The sequence below is a fragment of the Oratosquilla oratoria genome, chromosome 23 (genome assembly GCF_046742065.1).
Source record: "Oratosquilla oratoria isolate Oo_2021 chromosome 23, ASM4674206v1, whole genome shotgun sequence".
Classification (NCBI taxonomy): Eukaryota; Metazoa; Arthropoda; class Malacostraca; order Stomatopoda; family Squillidae; genus Oratosquilla; species Oratosquilla oratoria.
In genome coordinates, this window is record NC_134799.1 from 20,579,147 (window position 1) to 20,600,707 (window position 21,561).

Here is a 21,561-nt window from a genome sequence, read left to right on the forward strand (position 1 = left end):
TATATATATATATATATACATATATATATATATATATATATATATACTGTATATGGGTATTTTCCGTTTGGCGACACGCGGAATTTTTCGATGAAACTTTCACAGATATAGTTTCGTATGCTGATCTCAGGCATAAAATTATTATTATTATTGTTTTTTAGAAATTAAAGAAAATGCCGAAAAAACGGTTTTAATGGTAAAAAATTACCGAGACCTTAGCGGTCCATACTCGCTTAATGATAAAAGTTTATCGGTAAAATTAGTGGGACGCTGGGCCCGTCAATACCACCAAGCCGAGACGCGCTTCCCGAGACCTTAGCGGTACATACTCGCTTAATGGTAAAAGTTTACCGGTAACGTTAGCGGGACTCCGGGCCAGTCAGTACCACCAAACCGAGACGCGCTTACCGAGACCTTAGCGGTACACTCTCTTAACGGTAAAAGTTTACCGGTAACGTTAGCGGGATACTGGGTCTGTCGGCCGTCAGGCGTCAGTCCGTCACTCAGTGCCACCAAGCCGAGGCGCGCTTACCGCTCTCTGAGTGCTATGGTATAGCTTATCGGTTAACGCAACCTTAACGGTACCAGAATTTTTACCGGTAAAGTATCGTTAAGGTTGTTACCGGTAACTTTACCGGTATCTGCCCACCACTACCCAGCGGTCAGTGTCCGTTAGACTTTCACGTTGATATAAGGTACGTAAGCTTTTTGGTCAGTACAAATTAATTAAAGTAATTTCTTATAAAAAATCAATTACGACCACTAAAATTATGTAGCAACTAATTATATTTGAATTAGATGACGTACATTTACAATAAATGCACCATTATTTCGCTTATTCATTGTTGATATACCTCATTTTCTTCCTTTTCAGCTCATCATGTCTGCGACCCAGCGTGTTAAGAAGAGGAAAGTGGACCTCGAGCATCGGACCTTAACCCTGAGTGGGAGAAGTACTTCTTCATCAAGCGCTTTGGACAGGCCCAGTGCCTCATATGCTTGAAAAGTGTGGCTGTCCTAAAAGAGTGCAACGTTCGCCGCCACTGGGAGACAGAGCACCGATCGTCAAACTTTCCGTCGATGTCTCCCGCCGAGAGAAAGGACACCATTGTTAGACTATCAGGCAACCTGCAGAAACAAACTTCGCTCTTCCTCAAGCAGAATGCTGAGGCCGAAAAGGTGACGCGCGCCAGTTATGAAGTCTCCCGCATCCTTGCTCGCCAAATGAAGCCATTCGCGGATGGGGACTTCATCAAGGAATGCCTCCTCGCTGTAGTGGACTCCGTCTGTCCAGAGCAGCGTTCTGCCTTTGAGAGCGTGAGCCTTTCGTCCCGCACCGTTCGTCGTCGCATCGAGGATATGTCGGACAACGTGCACGACTCACTCAAAACACGCAACTTGAACTTCGTCGCCTTTTCCCTCGTTTTCATTCGCGCCGTCACCGCTGACCTCCATGCGTGTGAGGAAATCCTCCAGCTTGTCCCGCTGCGCGGCACCACCACTGGCACCACCACATCTGCGACGCCGTGCTTCAGTGTGTTGATCAGCACTCCCTGGACCTCTCCCGTCTTGTGTGCGTGACGACCGACGGTGCCCCGGCGATGGTTGGGGAGAAGAAGGGCGCCGCTTCGCTGCTAGTGCGCCACTGTGAAGCCGCCGGATACACTCAGCCCATTAACATGATGCACTGCATCATCCACCAAGAGTCCCTGTGCGCCAAGTCTGCCAACCTCGTTGATGTCATGTCTGTCGTGAAGGTCGTCAACTCCATCCTCTCCCGCAGCCTTAACCATCGTCAGTTCTAAGTACTGATGGACGAGGTGAACGTGCACTACAACGACCTGCTCTACTTCTGTGAGGTACGCTGGCTGAGTCGTGGGGCCATGCTGTCTCGTTTGTGCGACCTACAGCAGGAGATTGCCACCTTCCTATGTCAGAAGAACCTTCCCCACGCTGATCAATTCTCTGATCCGCGGTGGCTAGCTCGCCTGGCCCTGCTCACGGACATCACGGCGCACCTGAACGCCCTCAACATGATGCTGCAAGGCAAAGATATTCTCGTGATAGATATGTACGCGCACATCACTGCCTTCGAGGTTAAGCTGCTCTTGTGGGAGGCTCAATTGGCTTCTGGTCAGTTTGTGCATTTTCCTCGCCTTGCTGCTTGTGCCCCTGACGACGTGGACCTGGACACTTGCGTTAGTGTCGTCACTTCTCTGCGTGAGGAATTTGCTTCCCGTTTTGCAGGAGTCAGGGTGCTGGCTGCGAACTTCAAGCTTTTCACTGCTCCTTTTGACTTTTGACTGCAGATGGAGTTGGTGGAGCTGCAGTGCAACGATGAAATGAAGGCGAAGTTCCGCACCTCTTCTCCGTTGTCCTTCTTCCGCGACATCGTCCTCCCTTCTAACAATTTTCAAAAATACATTGCGCATGTTCAACGCATTGTGGCCATGTTCGGCAGCACCTACTGTTGCGAACAGCTCTTCTCCAAAATGAAGTACACGAAGTCTCACCTTCGCTCCCAACTCTCAGACCGCCACCTCAATGACATTATTCTGTTGTCTACCTCAACCATCGAACCAGGCATGGAAATACTTCTTCATGGCAAACAACACCAGCAGTCTCATTGATCTGTAGGGTGTTCTATGCAATTCTTGTATAATTTATTAATTGTATTCAATGTGTTGTACAAAATAGAGGAAGTCTGGGGATTTCGTTTTTCACTCCGGCCCGCGGCCTCCTTGCAAAAGTCTCATCTGGCCCTCACTCTGAAAAGGTTGCCCGCCCCTGCCCTAAGGCATTTACTCGCTTCTTTCAATCTACATACTACCTCCACCTCCACTCCTCCCTCTCCTGCCACATTTGAACCCAAGTATCTAAAACTATTCACTTCCTCCCATCTCTCTCCCTTAGTGCTCATTTCCAGTCTGCTGTCACTTTCTCCCCTTGTACATACCATCACCTTACTTTTATCCACATTTATCTTCAACTTCCTTCTTTTGTGCACCTTCCCAAACTCTGTCACTAACTTCCTCAATCCCTCCAATCCCTGACCCACTACCCTTGCATTTACCTCTTGCACCACCCCATCCATGTATAAATTGAACAGCCAAGGTGATATCACACATTCCTGATGAAGTTCCACCTTTACCTCAAACTACTCACTCTATCCATTTCTGATTCTAACACAAGCTTTACTATTCTTGTAAAAAATCTTGACTTCTCTAAAAAGCTTTCCTCGTATCCCATATGTCTGCAATACCTCCCACAATGTCTTCCAGTCTACCCTCTTCTAAGCCTTTTCCAGATCCTTAAAAGCCCAAAAACATCTTTACCTTTTCCTAAGGCTTTCTTACATATCTGTCTTACTACAAAAATTTGTTCCATGCAACCAATACCAGTCCTAAACCCACACTGTTCCTCACCAATTACTCCCTCTGTTCCTCTCCTAATCCTCTCAATCAAGACCCTCCCATAAGCCTTCCCAACTACACTTAACAAGCTGATCCCTCTGAAACTACTACACTCACACTTGTCCCTTTTTCCTTTGTAAAGTGGAACTATACAGGCACTCCTCCAGTCCTCCGACACTCTACCCTCTCTTAAACAAACATTAAATAACCTCACCAGCCAGTCCACCATCACTGTACCTCCTTTTTATAGACATTCTGCATGGCATCCATCCAACCCAGGTGCCTTATCTGCTCTTATCATCTTAACAACTGCCTTCACCTCATCTTTCTTTATTTGTCCTACAATTTCCTCACTCATCATGCTCATTTTCCTCTCACTTCCCACTGCAACTACCCTTCCCTCTCTATCCTCCTTCACATTTAGCAACTCCCTAAAATACTCTGCCCAACTTCCTCTTACTGCCTTCTCTTTCATTATCATCTCTCCATCTGTACCTTATACCTTTTCTTCTCTACTTGATTTGCCTTCTCTTCCTATCTTGATTTATTTCCAAAACATCTTTTTATTACTTTCAAAATTTTCTGTCATAATCTTACCCTATTTCACATCTACCTTCCTCTTTACCTCCTTTATCTTATGCTTTACTTCTCTTCATTTTTCTTTATACCTTTCATACGATTCTCTTGTCCTATTTTGTAACCAATCTGTGAAAGCTCTCTTCTTGTCTTCCACAGCCTACTTTTTTTCCTCATCCCATCACTCACTACTCTTCCTTCTATATCCTCCCGTCCTCTTTTTCCACACACCATCTTTGCACATCTTGTGACTCCCTCCTTGAACCATCACCATTCCTCTTCCACTCATAGTTCCACTCTATCCTTCACTCCCTCCCACTCATCTCTTAGCTTCTTGTACTCCCTCTCCTTTTCTTTCTCATTTAAGCAGACACCTCCCTACCTTTTGTCCTTTTCCTCTTTCTCCATCTATCCTCCACTCTCAACTTACCTTCCACCACCTTAGAACATGTACATCCTTAACTCTTCCTACTATACTCCTGGTTACCACTATATAGTCCATTAATGCTCTATCTACCACCCTTCCATCCACCACCCTCTCCCATGTGTACTTATGCTTGACTTTCTTCCTAAACACTGTATTTGCTATGATCAACTCTCTAGACACATCACCATAATTCTCCACTATGATTTTTTCCTGAAACTCCACACTTCCCAACCACTTTGTCTTTTAGTTCATATAATATATATATATATATGTATATACATATATATATATATACATACATATATATATATATATATATATATATATACATACATATATATAATTATATATATATATATATATATATATATAAACATACACATGTACAGGGTGTTCAAGACAAATTTGATAATTTTTTTATCTTCTGTCATTTCAGAACCATTAGAAGAATTTAATAGCAGTAAAGTGAAACAGATAGCTGATTCTGTGTACTATTGATGGGTGTGAGAGCTAGAGAGCATGGATGACTGGAAAGCACTGGAATGGAAGAGAGTGACCCACATCATGATGATTCGCGTCAGATTAAAAATTTTGGAAAACTTAGCTGCAGCTCAGTGCTCCTTGAATACCATGAAGGCCATGAGATGTGAGCTGGAGAATTGTGATGGAGATATGGAAGCAATGGCTAGCAGGAAGGATCATAGCAGGCATTCTGACTCTGTCCACACAACAAAATTCATCAAGCTGCAATAAAAGGTGTGGCAAGATCCAGGCAAGGCAATGTTAACCTTGGTGAGAGAGATGGGCATCGGAGTGGCAACTATGAAGAAAGCGCTGAATGAGGATCTTCACTACTCTTCATGCAAGAGGCGAAAGGGCCAACTACTCACTGCCAAGATCCAGAAGAACTGCCTTACAAAACCCAAGAAACTCCTCATCAAGTTCAAACACCCAGTCGAGCCGGGGATGCTCTGGTTCTTCTCAGATGAGAACTTCTGCCAAGACCAATAGAACAATGCAGGTGGCTAGCCTACAGTCTGCATGAAGTTCTGCGCTTCATGAAGACCAAGTTCCCTCAAATTGTATTTACCTAGTTGTATTTTACAGGAAGGGGAGCTATGCTCGTTGTGTCCCGTCTTCATATCTCATTTTATCTAGACTGTTTTTAAATTTGTGTATTGTTTTCGCGCACACCACATTTTCATCTAACTTCCTCCAAACATCTATTACCCTGTGGGAAAACTGTCCTTTTTCAGGTCTCTTCTACAATTGTCTTTCTTGATTTTCTTTCTGTGTCCTCTTGTATCTCTACTATCCCATTTTATTAGATCCTCTCTGTCAATAGTTTCTATGCCTTTCATGATTCTATAGATAGTTATCAAGTCTCCTCTCTCTCTTCTTTGCTCCAATGTCTGTAGCTCAAGTTTTGCTAGTCTCTCCTCATATGATAGTTCTGAGAGTGTTGGTGCCAATTTCATAATTGCTCTTTGTATTCTTTCAAGTTTTGTTATACATTTTTTTGTACTTGGTGACCACGTCATCGCTGCATACTCTAATCTTGGTCTTATCAAAGTGACTAGTATTTTCTTTACCATTTCTTTGTCCAGGTATGTAAATGCCACTTTGATTCTTCTCATTAAATTGTAAGTTTCTCCAAAAATCTTGTTTATATGTTTCTCAGGGGACATATTATTCATAATAATGACTCCCAAGTCCTTCTCATTTTCCACTTTTTTTAATTTCTTCCTCTCCCAATTTATATGATCCCACTATTCTTTTTTTTATTCTTCCAAATTCCATTATACTACACTTCTTAATATTGAATTCCATCTCCCACTTCTTACTCCATTCCCATATTTTATTGAGATCACTCTGCAGTGACTCACAATCTTCTACAGTGTTCACTTTTTTCAACAGTTTTGCATCATCCACAAAGAAGTTCATATAACTTTCAATTCCTTTATCCATATCTTTAATATATATAGCAAACATTATTGGTCTTTGGGTGTGTTTCCAGCAAAGGCCACCCCACATCTTTGAAGAAGGAGTCAGACTCACTTCAGATGGCTATATTGAGTTGCTGTCCACTGTTGTCAAGTGCTGGGTGGAGAGGATGACTGTAGGAAGACCATACATGTGGCAGCAGGACTCAGCTCCATGTCACACCTCCGGGAAAACCTAGAAGTGGCTGTCTGAGGACTTCTACGACTTCACCAGTCCCAACATCTAGCCCACAATTCACCTGATTGTAACTCCATGGACTATTATGTGTGGGGTGCAGTTGAAAAAGACACCAATCATACTGCTTGCAACACCAAGGATGAGCTGATTGCCAGGATCAAGCTGGTGTTCAGGCATCTCTCAAAGGACACCATGAAGGTCGTGTGCTGTAGATTCAGGTCCTGCCAGAGGCCGTGATGGAGGCTCAGGGTGGCTTCTTTGAGTGACCTGTATTTGGGAAAAGATCCCCTAAGAGATGCACTTTGAATTTTGAGAATACATCAGTTTTTGGCCAAGATATGATGTTTTTTTTTTCTTTCTGAAAAAGTGTTATATTTATCCCAAACACCTTGTATTTACCTAATTGTAGTATACACGAAAAGAGCAATGCTCATTGGGTCCCATCTCCAACCCTCATCTTAAGGAGTTTGAATGTGTTTGAGATGAGGTGTCTGAGAAGTATGATGGGGGTTACTAGGCTAGATAGAGTGAGAAATGAGGAGGTGAGGAGGAGAACTGGGGTGGAAAGGGAATTGGGAGATAGGGGTGATGAAAGAGTATTAGGATGGTTTGGACACATGGAAAGAATGAGTGAAGAAAGACTAGTAAAAGAGGTATGGAAGGCAGATGTGGAGGGAGTGAACATGAGGGAACGTCCTAGGATGAGGTGGATGGATGGGGTGAAGGGGGCTTTGGGGAAGAGGGGAATGTCTGTTGAGGAAGGACAGGAGAGGACAGAAGACAGGGGTGAATGGAGAATGGTTGTATATGGATGATGTGATGCATGAGGTGGAATGGGTGGGGGGATGGGGGGTGAGGTAGTATGTGTGAGCAAAATTTGATGCAGCCCAAAGGGATTTCTCCCCGTCTTCTCCTTTTATGCATGGGGGGACGGAGAGGGGTGGTCGCCAATTTAATGAAGCGGCCTTGCTGTGGATGTGCTGTGTCTTGCGACACTGCTTCTGACCCAGGGCAGTGGACAAGGTGCAGGGATGACCTGTCATCCAGGAGGTGCTAAGATAAGAGGGAGGGTGGAGGGGTGTGGAGTGTATTCAGGGATGGAATGGGTGGGAATGATTTTATGCCTTTTCCTTTTTGGCTACCTCCCTTGTAAGGGGGAAAAAGCCTTGGTATATGTATGTATGTAGATTTGAATTCATGTATTATTCAAGTTTGGGCTATATCACCTAAGCTATTCCAAGTATTTATACATCTATATGGAAAACTGTATTTCTTCACATCTTTTAGGCATATGGTCCTTAATTTGTTCCCATGACCTCTTAAAGCCCTTCCATCCTTAACCAAGTGATCTCTTCTATCAATGTGATCTATCCCCTTTAGTGACCTGAATACTGCAATCATATCACCTCTTTCTCTTCGATCTTTCAAAGTTGACAGACCCATTGTTTTTAGTCTTGCCTCGTATGGTTTATGCTGCCTTTTGCATTCTGTCAATCTTGCTTATATCCTTCACTCTATGTGGGGACCACATCACTAACACATATTCCAGTCTTAGATGGATCAGGGTTTAAATAAGTTTTTTCATCATCTCTTTATCTATACAATGAAAAACTTCTGCAGCAGTCCATATGTCTCTCACACAATTCTGCTGATTTGTCTGTCAGGTAACAGGTTGTCTTTTATCAACGCTCCCAAATATTTCCCATTCTTGGCTCCATGCAAAAATAGTGTCTAGATCTTTTTGCAATATCCTACAGCAGGAGTGGGCAGAGTTTGATATATGTGCAAAACCTGGCACTCTGACAAATTTTTTCGTTTGTGAAAGTCATAGCTCACCTTAGAAAAATAACTAATAAATCTTCAACTTCTTTTGTATGGTCATTGGTAACCACATGCTGAAGTGGGTGGCACACTGGGACCCTAGGGGGTGAAGGGAGGGACCCTATATTTATATGTAAGTCTATAATTTTACTCTGTTGGCACGCGAGAAAATTTTGTATCAAAGATTTGGCTGATTTTGGCACCCATACTTAAAAGGTTGCCCACCCCTTGCCTACATCAGTTAATTGTTCCCCTAAATTTCTTTGAAGCCAAAGGGTTCAACAATAGATGGTTACTGGAGGTAACCATCTATTGTTGAACCACTTGTTGAACCACTTGGCCAGGCTGCGGTGCGGCCACCACCCAGCACTTCTAAGCTACCAGAAGAGGCTGGATGACCGCATTGTGAACAGCTGCCCAGGATGTAACACTTCACCCCATACCATACAACACATAATGGAAGACTGCATTATACACAATCATGCACGAAAACAACACAACATACACTCTATAAAGGCTTTGTGGGAAAACCCAGTTTCGGCTGTAGCATTCCTTGGGGAGACGGGACTGCTCGGACAGACAGTCTAGGGAACGACAACAACAACAACAACAACAATAGATGGTAAATGATGCTATGACCCCCAAAAATAACAAGAGACTTGGCTGCTGCTCCCAAGCTTTATTCAACTCACAACACAAATAGACCTGAAAATACATTACAGAATGTAATTTATATAGTATAACAGAATATAAGTGAAGCCAGAAAATGCTACATTTTATACAATATTTTCTACATATCATTTATTGAACATACAGAACTCATCATATGGGTAGACAGACACAACATAATATATAGGATATAGTATATAACATCTACACAATGGTTGAATAAGTAGAGGAAAGGAATTAACTTACAAAGAGAGTCATGACTGTTACTCCAACCAGTCTCAAACAGACTATGACAACATAGTCAGACAGTTTTGTCAATTGTTTACAGAGTATGACATACAGCCACACTAACAGCTCAGAGTATGAAAAAGTCCAATGACAAAATATTATAACATTCTTTCCCCCTAAAAAAGAAAACAAAGTACTGCACTCCATAGGTTATTGATCCCATCCACATCTGTCCTGAGCCTTCAACACACGGGTTGACCTCTGTACTAGAGGTGTTGTTGCACTCGCCTCTATGTCAGCCTCTTGGCGAGGTTCATCGTTCTCTTGAACTTTACAGCCTCTGGTGACAATGTAGAAGAGGATGACTCCTGATTTCCAGCAGGGGAGTAGTTGACCTGGTTCTTGGGATAAGGATTCAAGTCATGAACAGAAACTGTTGACTCCCATCCATCGTGATGTCTAATATAAGCATGAGTTGGATTAATATCCAGTAGTTTGACTTGATCAGCCAGAGGTTAATTTTTGTTTGTTCTAATGAATCTTCTCCATAATACTGGACCTGGTGTCATGAACCATGAGGGTAGAGAACTTTCAGAACAAAAGCGATGTGGAAAACCAAAGAAACGTCCATGTGGTGTGACATTTGTAGATGTAGATAGAAGGAATCTAAGAGAGTGCAGTACATCAGTAAGTACTAATTCCCAATGCTGATTGTGAAGATTCTGCAACTTGAGGGCCAGCTGGATTGCCTTCTATATAATACTGTTGAGCCGTTCCACTTGTCCATTGCCAATTGGGTGATATGGAGTAGTTTGACTTTTAGACCTTTTTGTGTGAGGTAGGTTTTGAGATCCTTAGACATGAATGATGTTCCTAGATCAGAATGAATATAATTAGGCATCCCACATAGACTAAATATTTGTTCCAGGCATTTGATTACAGTTGTATTCATATTGGGACATGGAAAAGCAAAAGGAAAATGGGAATATTCATCTACAATAGTAAGTATATAGGGATTATATGAGGTGGTTGGAAGAGGTCCTTTGAAGTCAATGCTTAGCCTCTCCATTGGTTGAGTTGCCTTGATAAGTTTTCCTTCTTGAGGTCTATAGAACCTTGGCTTTATCTCTGCACAAACCTTACAGGAAGCACAAACCTTCCTGACATCCTCAATAGAAAAAGGAAGATCCTTGGATCTCAAGAAGTGCAGCAGGCGAGTCACTTCTGGGTGACATAGACACCTCATGTAGTTCAGCAAGAGTAGATGATGCTTAGACAGTAGAACAACAGGAGGCTTGAGAGAAGGTATCAGGAATCACATTCTCTTTACCAGGATGATAATGTTCTGTACAACTGAAGGCAGTGAGCTCCATCTGCCACTCCTGGATCTTGATATTCTTGATCTTGGTGTGTTTCCAGTTGTCGAACATGAAGGCTACAGAGCGCTGGTCAGTAATAAGATCAAAATGTTGTCTAGCAAGGAAGTGACCCCATTTATGGACAGCTTCAATTATGGCCATGGCCTCCTATTCTACATACATACATATACCAAAGACATTTTCCCCCTTACATGGGAGGTAGCAAAAAAAAACAAAAACAAAGGCATAAATATAATTCCCACCCATTCTATCCCTAATACACTCCACTCCCCTCCACCCTCTACCCTCCCTCTTATCTTGGCACCTTTTCTGCAATGTGATAACATATTTCGCTTCCTTTTAGAGTCCTAGACATGAAAGCCACTGGTCTCCCACCCTGGTTAAGTACAGCTGAGATAGCTACTTCAGAAGCATCACATTTGACTTCAAAGGGCAAGTTTTCATCCACCGAGTGTAACGTTGTTTTTTCTAGTTCTAACTTGAGCAGACTGAAAGCCTGTAAAGCTTCTTTATCTAAAGGAAATTTCTTTGCACTTGCTAATGGTCAAACCTTGGTTGAAAAATCGTTTATCCATTTCACATAATAAGCAAACATACCCATGACTCTCTTCAAAAATCCCTGACTTGTGGGGGGTGGGAGTTCCTGTAGTGGATGAAGCCTCTCAGGATCAGGCTTTATACCCTTTCCTACACAGTAACCAAGGATATTAATGGAGTGCACAGTCTTAGAAACATTGAGGGGTAAGTTTCTATTATTGATGACTTAAAGTGTTGTACATTACGATCGTGTTCTTGAGTACAGCCAGCAATAGTGATATTGTCAAGATATGGAAATGCACACTGTAAATTTTCTTCTTTCATAAGCTTATTCATGGTTCATTGAAAGACTGCCATTCCATTTGTCACTCTGAAGGGAACCCTACAAAATTAATATTGGAGTCCAATGGCTTCAAAAGCAGTGTATTTCTTGTCTGATTCTTTCAGTGGAATTTGGTGATATGCACTTTTCAAGTCAAAAGTTGAGAACACATGATATGTTGAGAGTTCATTCACCATAGTGTAGATTCTTGGCAATGGATAAGCATCTAGCTCTGTATATAGATTCACAGTTTGTGAGTAATCAACATGCATCCTCTTCTTGTGTCGATTCATTGGATCTTTCACTACTACAAATTGGGCCCTCCATGGGGATAAGCTATTTTCAATAATACCCTCAGCAAGCAGGCAGTTTGTTTCCATTTCAATTAATTCTTTGTCATCTTTACCATAATATCTGGACTTAGTGACTATGGGCTTACAGTTAGGTGACAAATGTTGGAAAAGAGAAGGCTCATCTACAGCAACTGTGGCCAAAGAACAATACAAATTAGTATCAGGTAATTTGAATGTAGTTTTTGGTCCACCATATTCAATGACTACACACTGATGCTGTTTTTGGAAGTCCTGGCCAAGTAGTACCCCACAGCACAAATACTTTATCAATAAAAGACGAGTGGATGGGTAAGTTTGTCCATTAAGATATAGCGTTAAGTCAACTTCGACATAACCATGAGAGTTAGTGTGCAACGATTTCTGAGCTAGAGTGACATCCGTATCGATTCGATATATAGGAAGTTTCAAGTCCCATGCAACTTCCTCATCTATGTATCTGTCATCACTGCAGGAATCGACAAGTGTCATTAATTTTTGCCAATTGATTGTTTTTGAGGTGGCCACTAGATGGAGGCTCTGAGGGAAAGAGGTGCCAGAGATAGTGGCAAGGACTGATAGCTGGGAGGAGTCAAAAATAGTAGCTGTAGGGGTCTTACCTGTAGGAGCTGGCACCTTGGACATACACACAGACGAGTGAAATGGCCTTTCTTACCACACTTATTACAGGTAGAATTTCAAGCTGGGCAAGTAGGCCTATGACGTAGTCCTCCACAAAAATGACATCCACTCTTCACAGATAGAGTGGCTGCCAATACCTGATCTTCAGCCATTGTCACACAATCCTCAGGCATAGGTTTATTCTTCACAGTATCATCCCATGGTGTCTGTGCATGATCAGGGGTCACCACAGCGGCAGTGTGCACAAACTGAGGAGTTATAGAACTGTAAGAGCTGGCATTGCGCTGAGTTAAGTCTAAAGAATATGCCTGATCATAAGTCGCCTGTTCGTCTAAAGTTTTATTTTCTAAGAGACGTTGGCGATTCAAAGGTGAGGTTAGACCATTAGTAAAGGCATCCCTAATTAACTCTTCCTTGTACTGTTCTACCCCAACCGCTTTTAGGTTACAATCTTCACCTAACTTGCTTAGTTCTTTCATAAACTCATCTAAAGATTCACCAGACTTCTGTTGACGAATTGCGAGCAAATGCCTAGCGAATATTTTATTAGGTGTCTTTACATTCAACTTTTCCAAAACAGAAATGGCAGAATCATAATCGGTGCATTTTTCAATATACTCATGAACATTATGACTAACACAGTTCACAAGAATTCTTAGCTTGTCAGGTGCATTTTCTCCACACTCTTGTATGAAATTGGACCAGTCCAGTATTTACCTAGTTGTATTTTACGGGTCTGGAGCTATGCTCGTTATGACCCATTTTTGTATCTCTCTACATCTAGTTTGCTTTTAAATTTGTGTATATTTCTGGCATTAACCGTTTCACTGTTCAATTTGTTCCAGACGTCAATCATTCTGTGTGGGAAGCTGTTCTTTTTCAGGTCTCTTCTATAGGTCTTTCTTTAGTTTCTTTGCGTGTCCTCTTGTTTCTCTTTTGTCCCATTTTAATAGGTCATCCCTATCAAGAACTTCCATTCCTTTCATAATTCTAAAGATGGACAACAAATCGCCTCTCTCCCTTCTCTGTTCTAGTGTTATCAGTTGTAATTTATCCAATCTTTATTCATATGTTAAATTTGATAATGTAGGTGCCATCTTGGTCACCGCCCTCTGGATTCTTTCTAATTTTTTTTATGTTTTTCTTTGTGCTAGGTGCCCACAGTGATGCAGCATATTCTAGTTTCGGTCTTATTAATGCAATAATTAGTTTCTTAACCATCTCTTCATCCATGTAGTCGAAGGCCATTTTCATAGATCTTAGCAAATTGTAAGTCTCTCCAAATATCTTGTTGACATATTTGTCAGGAGTCAACTCCCTTGAGACGATTACTCCCAGGTCTCTCTGACTTCGCTTTTTTGACTTCTTTATCTCCAAATCCAGATGGGCCAGCCTTAGTAGTTTTTCCATTATTGAGTTAAATAAATTGAAATAACAATAGGAGACTTGGCTGCTGCTCCCAAGCTTTATTCAACTCAAACACAAATAGACCTAAAATACATTACAGAATGTAACTTGTATAACAGAATATAAATGAGGCCAGAAAATGCTAGTTTATACAATATTTTCTACATATCATTTACTGAACATACAGAACTCGTCATATGGGTAGACACAACATAATACATAAGTCATAGTATATAATATCTACACAATGTTTGAATAAGTAGAAGAAAGGAATTAACTTACATAGTGAGTCATGACCGTTACTCCAACCGGTCCCAAACAGACTATGACGACGTAGTCTGACAGTTCGTCAATTGTTTACATGCAGCCACATAAAAAGCTCAGAGTATGAAAAAGTCCAATGAAAAAATGTTATAACACCTTGCATAAATTTAGGATTGATTCTTTGTCACTGGGTAGTAGACACCTGCCAGTTGTCAGCAATCTTAAGTGATTTTTTTTTTCAGATATATTGGTTGAATAAAGAGGAAAGGAATTAACTTACATAGAGAGTCATGACTATTACTCCAACCAGTCCCAAACAGACTGTGATGACGTACCCAGACAGTCTCATCAATTGTTTACAGAGTATGACATGCAGCCAAACAAATGGCTTAGAGTATGAAAAAGTTCAATTACAAAATATTATAACACCTTGCATAAATTTAGGATTGATTCTTTGTCACTAGGTAGTAGATACCTGCCAGTTGTCGGCTATCTTTAGTGAAAATGTGAAGATTTTACTTTTTTTTTTTTTCTCCAAGATATCTTGGGCCTTGTATAGGGGCTGCAAATCAAAGAGGAGATAGTGCTAATGAGCTTAAGAAATGGACATTGGGAAAATAATCCTTTCTAAAATCTATGGTGAAAAACCATTTCATACAAATGTCTACTGAGGGTCTTTATATATATATATATATATATATATATATATATATATATATATATATATATATATATATATATATATATATATATATATATATATATTCATATATACATATAAAACATCAATTCTCTCTTCCTTACAAATTTGTAGAGCTTGTCATGTATACATTAATTCTATTCTATCTTTAATATAGAAAAATATTAACTATGGTTATTTTTTTCTGCTAAAATAAATGGATGATACAAACCTTTTCAAAGAAGTTGGATTACACCTAGTGACTGCAACTTCTTATTGAGCTGGATAGTAGCTAAAAACTTGATACATACACATACCAAAAGGCCCTTTTCCCTTATAAAGGGAGTGACCCAACCAAGGCATAACTACCCTTTACAAAAAAATAAGAAATATTATGTTCTTAACAAACTGGGTGACAGTTTATTACTATAAACTTAGTGACATGTGAGCATAGAATAAAGCTGAAGTAAATGTACAATGAAAATGTCCTTAACTTAGATCAAGTGCTGAATTCAAGCATATCTGTACATAATTCCATGTGCACAAAGTACATTCTTTCTCATAGGCCAAAAAAAGCATTAACTAAGCTAGAATCCATATTAGTATTTTTCATGGTGCACTGCACATGTGGTTCTTCACCAAATATTGGGAGAGTACTTGGCCTTGGTATTGATGCATCAAAAGCATTTTCTCTAGATGCTTTATTTTCAATCTCTGAACTGGTATCAAAGAGTTCACCCATATCCACTGGATTTTCAACTTCTGAAATAGTATTAAAAGGTTTACTTTTGTCCACTGAATCACAAGATGACACACCAGTGCCATGACAGCACTTTCCATTCTGACAATGGCACTTCTGGATGGTAGGTGCAATTAAAGGTGAACTGTCACTGATGGGAGCAGATGACAAGGCTTCCATCTCCTTCTGTGTAGCTTTTATAATAGACTTGAGCCTCTCCCGTCCATTTTTTATTGGTCCAGGGATGGTCAGGATAGGTTTCCATATCATGTAGTTGTCAAGAATGGTTCCATTGTGTATCCATGTTACAAGTGAGTAGAAATCACCCATTAACTGGAATCTCTTCAAGTGACCAATCTGGATGTCATAATGATAAAATTTAGATTAAAATCATATCCACATGTTAAGGTGACATTTGGTATATATCAGGAATAACTTCTAAACAAGAATTATCATATTCAAAATAGAAATGGTGTAGAATGGCTTCTGAGACAGTTCAAAGTGTGTTTAACAGAAGGAAGTATCCAGGTGGATTGGAGGAGTGCATCTACAGCTCCATTATACAAGAGGTTGGGAGACAAGTATGAATGTACTAGTCTTTGAGGGCTCAGTCTAATGAAAGAGGTCAGTAAGATGTATGGGAATGTTAACTGAGAGGATCACATGAGGAAAAAGAATGATTTAGAGAGAATATGTGTGCAGAGATGGAGTATTCATGGTAAGAAGGTTATGAAATCTACTGTCTCCAAACTTGTTGATGATATAAAACTGCAGAATGGCAAATGATCACTTAAACAAAATATATATTCAAAAAGATTTAGATAAACTACAGCAATGGTCTGAAAAATTGCTAATGACATTTAACACAAGTAAATGTAAGGTTATGCACATAGGTAAAAATAACAATAAATATGATTACAAGTTATTTGAAAATTCATTAACAAAAGTGGATAATGAAAAGGATCTCAGCATAAATTTATCAGTATCTCATATCATCTAAGCAGTGTATTTCTGCCTCAGAGAAGGCAAATAATATTCTAGGAATGATTATGCAATCTTTTGATTTTAAAAGTCCATCTGTCATTAACAAACTATATTAGTTCATTCATATCTGTAGGAGTTTTTATTGTGAGAGCTGGAAACTGTGAGTCACACTCACAGACTACCCCAAGCACGGGTAGTCAGTTACCCGCCAAGAGCCCTATTGTAAGCAGGCTTAAATAAAAATCTAACATGGCACAGTAGTGATCCTTACTACGCATCTACGATGACCACCCCAAGACGCCCTAGGCTCCTTGCCGCATCAGGTAGACGGAGGGAAGGAGGAAGCCTCCTAGCACAGGCTCAGACTCTCTTACTGTCCCAGCAGGGAGCCATAGCGGCTTTGCATCGAGACATGGTGGCGATGGGGACACCAAGCCGCAAGGCCCTTAGCACAGCTGGGTTGGAGAAGTGCGACCTGGACATGACTGCACCAGACTTCAGGTCGTGGCGTCGGTCCTTGGAGGATTGGATCGAGCTCAACGCTACACCCGGCTTTTATGTGCTCCAAGGCTGCAAAAGGCGCTCGACGCCAGGTTCCCCAAGGCTCGTTGGGACACCCTTTCGGCTGCCGAGGCCCTGGAGAACGTCAGCAAGTTAGTGTTGCGTGCGGTGAACCAGGCAGTGCAGTGGTCGGACTTCTTTAGTGTCAAGCAGGCCTTGGGGGAGTCAGTGGGCGATTACTTCACGAAGTGCTCCCAGATGGTGTTAGACTGTGCTTTTCAGTGCCCAGGCAGTGACACAAGTTTAAGTGAATATATGTTAGTGCGGAAGCTCATTGCTGGGTTGCATGAACTAGTCCTAAGACGCGAGGTGTTACAGTGCTACGCTCAATTCAAAGACGTCGACAGCCTCAGATCTTACTGCGTGGCATTTGAAGCGGCTCAGAGGGACGCGCATGATTTCCCGCCAAACCGCCATCCCGAGGCTGCCGCTGGTGACGTCATGCACGACGCTGCGAGTGACGACGACGTCATCGCTGCTGCTGGTCCCGGGAAAGCCCGCCACCGCCCTTGTTGGCACTGCGGTGACCGACACCAGCCCGCAGCAAACGCCACGTGTCTTGCTTGTGGAAAGCTGGGCCACTTCCAGAAAGCGTGTAAAGGGGGTAAGAAGCCTACGAAGAAGGACGCGGTGGCCAGTGCTGTGGTAGCGACTGCCGGGGTGATGAGCCAGCCACGCCTTCAAGTCATCGTCTCCGGGCCGGATGGCAACACACAGCACTCCAACACAGCCATCGCAGATACAGGCGCGCAGGTATGTGTAGCGGGACCCAAGCTGTTGAAAGCTCTGGGCCTCTCGCCCAGGCAACTTAAGGGACGCACTGGCCTGCGCGACCTCGCCAACATTAACCTACCAACCTTGGGGACCATAACCTGCCACTTTAGCATCCCTGGCCGCTCCACCCAACAGGAGGTGTATTTCGTACGGTCTGTGCGGCAGGTCTATCTGTCCCTCGCCGCCTGCAAGGATCTGGGCCTGGTACACGAAGGCTTTCCACATCCGCCACTACCGACCATAGCGAGCGTGGGCGGGGGGAGCAGCGACAGCCGGGGTCCGCCACCCAGACCAGCAACCATGCCTTTCCCTCCTCTCGAGGAAAACGTGCCGAGGCTACAGGAATGGCTGCTCGGCCACTTCTCGACATCGTCCTTCGACACCGACAGGTACCCACTACTGATCATGGCGGGGCCCCCTCATCATATCCACATATCACCCGACGCTGTCCCTTATGCCTGCCACACTCCCACCCCGTCCCGAAACATTGGGAAGCGGAGGTCAAGCAACAGGTGGACGAGGATGTCAAGAGAGGAGTGATTCAACCTGTCCCTGCTGGAAAGGCCACAGAATGGTGTGCTAGGATGGTTGTGGTGGCGAAAAAGTCTGGCAAGCCGCGCCGCACGGTCGACTTCCAGAAACTCAACGCATGCTACCTGCGGGAGACTCACCACACCCCTGCCCCGTTTGACATGGCCTCTGGGGTTCCGGGGCACTCCTACAAAACCGTGGCAGACGCGCACTGGGGGTTCCACCAGGTGGAACTGGACGAGGAGAACAGGCGCCTCACTACATTTATCACAACGTGGGGCAGGTACCAATTTTGTCGGACGCCCATGGGACACTGCGCAGCGGGGGATGCATACACCAAAAGATTCGACGACGCCATCATCGACCTGCCGTGGAAATACAAGTGCGTGGATGACAAACTCCTCTATGACGCAGGCATAGAGGAAGCCTTCTGGCACGCCTACGATTTTTTGGAGGTATGTGCCAAGGCTGGAGTGACACTAAAGCCGGAGAAATTTCGCTTCTGCCAGAGGGAGGTCGACTTCGCTGGCTACCACTTGGATTGGGACACATACAAACCGACTACAGAGCGCCTTACTGCCATCAGGGACTTTGAGATGCCAGAAAAACCGTCCATCACAAACGTGCGCTCCTGGTTTGGCTTTGTGAACCAACTGGCGCCCTTCCTGGCCACAGCCCCTCTTATGGCGCCCTTCAGGGATCTGCTGAAGAAGCCAGCAGGTAAGGTCGTCTACTGGGACGAGTGTCTCCAGAATAGGTTCACACAGGCCAAAGAGATCATCTGTCAGCTAGCCAAACAGGGATTAGCATACTACGAAATGACCCGGCCTACCATCGCCATCACGGACTGGTACAAGGACGGCATCGGGTTCGTGGTGATGCAACAGTACTGCTCATGCCCGCCAGCCACTGCTCCACACTGCTGCAAGAGAGTCTGGCGCCTGGCATTATGCGGTAGCCGGCACCTTACCCCAGCCGAGACGGGATATGCACCTGTGGAGGGGGAGGTTTTGGCAGTAGCGTGGTGCCTGCGTAAAGCCCGGCTTTTCCTCCTGGGGTGCCCCAACCTGGTTATCGCCGCAGACCACTGGCCCCTAGTTAGGTTCTTTGGTGACAAGGCCCTCAAGGACATCACCAACCCATGGCTGTTCCGGCTGAAGGAGCAGACCCTGCAGTACAGGTTCACCATGCCCTTTCTGACAGGGAGACACAACGCTGCAGCCGACTTCCTATCCAGGTATCCCGTGGCCAAGTCTAATCCAGACAAGGTGGATGAAGAGCAAGACGTCGCTATCGGCACAGCCATGTCAGCAGCTACTGTAGCAGCCCTTGACCTGAGTGGGTGTGCCACCATCGACGAAGAAATGGTGCTGCAAATGGCCCTTGAGGACCACACCTACCAGTCACTGGTGTCAAGAGTGAGCAGCGGCGACTGGGAGTCCCATAGGTCACGGGAGCCTGCCTGCCTGCGGCCCTTCTACGGTGTACGAGACAGACTGGCAGTGTCCCGTGGCCTAGTCACCTATACCTATGATCAGGGATGTGTGCGGCTTGTCATCCCTGAGGCTCTGCGACAACGAGTGGCAGCTAGCCTTCACGCCAGCCATCAGGGCCTCGACTCCATGCTAAGAAGGGCCAGACAGACGGTGTACTGGCCTGGAATGGAGGGTGACCTGCAGCATCACAGGGCCACATGTAACTCCTGCAACCCAAGCGCACCGTCACAACCACCTGAGCCCCTCATTCTCACCCCACCCCCCGATTACCCCTTTCAGCAGACGGTGGCAGACCTATTCCAGCTGGCAGGTCAAACATACCTAGTCTACGCCGACCGACTCACTGGCTGGCTAGAAGTTGCGCACCTACCCTCGGGTGCCACGTCCAGCGAAATCATGAAGCACCTAAGGCACTACTTCACCAGATGGGGGGCCCCAGAACAACTCTCTACTGACGGAGGTACGAATCTAGTGAGTGGGGAAATGACCGCTTTCCTCAGGAGATGGGCATCACGACCCGCCTCTCCTCCGCTCAGTACCCTCAGTCCAACGGCCAAGCTGAGGCCGCCATGAAGACAGCCAAGAGGATTCTGCAAGACAACACAGGGACCAGCGGCAGCCTGGACAATGACAAGGTGTTGCTTGCCCTCTTTCAATACCTCAACACCCCGCTATGGGAAGGGAACACATCCCCTGCAAAATTGATGACTGGCAGACAGCTACATGATGGAGTCCCCACAGCCAAACAGAACTACAAAGTCAACTGTGAGTGGCAGCGAACCCTGGAGGAGAGGGAGACTCAGATGGCACAACATCATGTACAGATATGACAGAAGAGCATGGGCCAGCGACGTCGACGGCGCCGCCTGCAGCCGGGAGCCCGTGTGTGGGTTCAGGACCAGACTACTAAGGCATGGAGCAAGTCTGGTACCGTAGTCGAAGTCCACCCACACCGCCAGTATGCAGTGAGGATGGATGGAAGCGGTCGCATCTCACTGTGTACCCACGGCCACTTGAGAATGGCCGTGCCACCACGGGGGCCATTATCCCCCGGGGGTTCACCCAAGCCATAACCACCGACCCAGGGGACACCTCTGCCTACTTCCCTGAGAAGGGAACGTCCTCAATGGCACAGGTCTCAGCCGAGATGGCTGGACGACTACATAATATAGCTGTTCAATTTTGTTCATATTGTATGACATTGGAATTACCATTTATATTGTTTTGTTCAATGTAATCAGATTGTCAAGGTATTTGTTTTGTTTTCCCTCACAATCTTGAGGGGGAGATGTAGGAGTTTTTTATTGTGAGAGCTGGCAACTGCGAGTCACGCTCGTAAAGACTACCCCAAGCACGGGTAGTCAGTTACCCGCCAAGAGCAATATTGTAAGCAGGCTTAAATAAAAATCTAACAACATCCTTCTCTCTGTAGCCCCAAAGGGGACATTCCTACAAAAAGTATAGTCATAAGAGGGTCTTGTAGTTTTCCAACCAGTACCCTAAGGTTTGGGTCTTTGAATGTGCATGGATTTGGTAAAGATGAGAGTACAAGGAAAAAGATAGGCAGTATGTTTGTGAGAAGAAAGATGGATGTGAAACTAA

At 44.0% G+C, this 21,561-nt stretch overlaps 4 protein-coding genes across 7 annotated transcripts in view; 2 read left to right on the forward strand and 2 right to left on the reverse strand.

The window, feature by feature from the left end:
- Positions 1–1,811: 1,811 nt before the first annotated feature.
- Positions 1,812–2,303, forward strand: LOC143037733 (general transcription factor II-I repeat domain-containing protein 2-like). The gene has a single exon (XM_076206280.1). The coding sequence runs from the start codon at positions 1,812–1,814 to the stop codon at positions 2,301–2,303; it is 492 nt and encodes a 163-aa protein (XP_076062395.1).
- Positions 2,304–2,309: 6 nt separating this feature from the next.
- On the forward strand, positions 2,310–2,630 carry LOC143037734 (general transcription factor II-I repeat domain-containing protein 2-like). Its single transcript, XM_076206282.1, has one exon. The coding sequence runs from the start codon at positions 2,310–2,312 to the stop codon at positions 2,628–2,630; it is 321 nt and encodes a 106-aa protein (XP_076062397.1).
- An 8,991-nt stretch (positions 2,631–11,621) lies between these two features.
- Positions 11,622–13,934, reverse strand: LOC143037735 (uncharacterized). Its single transcript, XM_076206283.1, has 3 exons — positions 13,874–13,934; positions 12,662–13,209; positions 11,622–12,518 (listed from the first exon to the last, which is right to left on the reverse strand). The coding sequence occupies exons 1-3, from the start codon at positions 13,932–13,934 to the stop codon at positions 11,622–11,624; spliced, it is 1,506 nt and encodes a 501-aa protein (XP_076062398.1).
- A 659-nt stretch (positions 13,935–14,593) lies between these two features.
- LOC143038010 (uncharacterized) overlaps positions 14,594–21,561 on the reverse strand; it is a 76,391-nt gene continuing 69,423 nt past the window's right edge. The window contains exon 9 of one of the 4 annotated variants that reach the window (XM_076206840.1): positions 14,594–15,970. In XM_076206840.1, coding sequence (XP_076062955.1) covers positions 15,434–15,970 — 537 coding nt within the window. In that variant the 3' untranslated portion in view covers positions 14,594–15,433. The remainder of the gene's footprint in view (positions 15,971–21,561) is intronic. The other 3 variants (XM_076206839.1, XM_076206841.1, XM_076206842.1) reach the window with 3 other exon arrangements.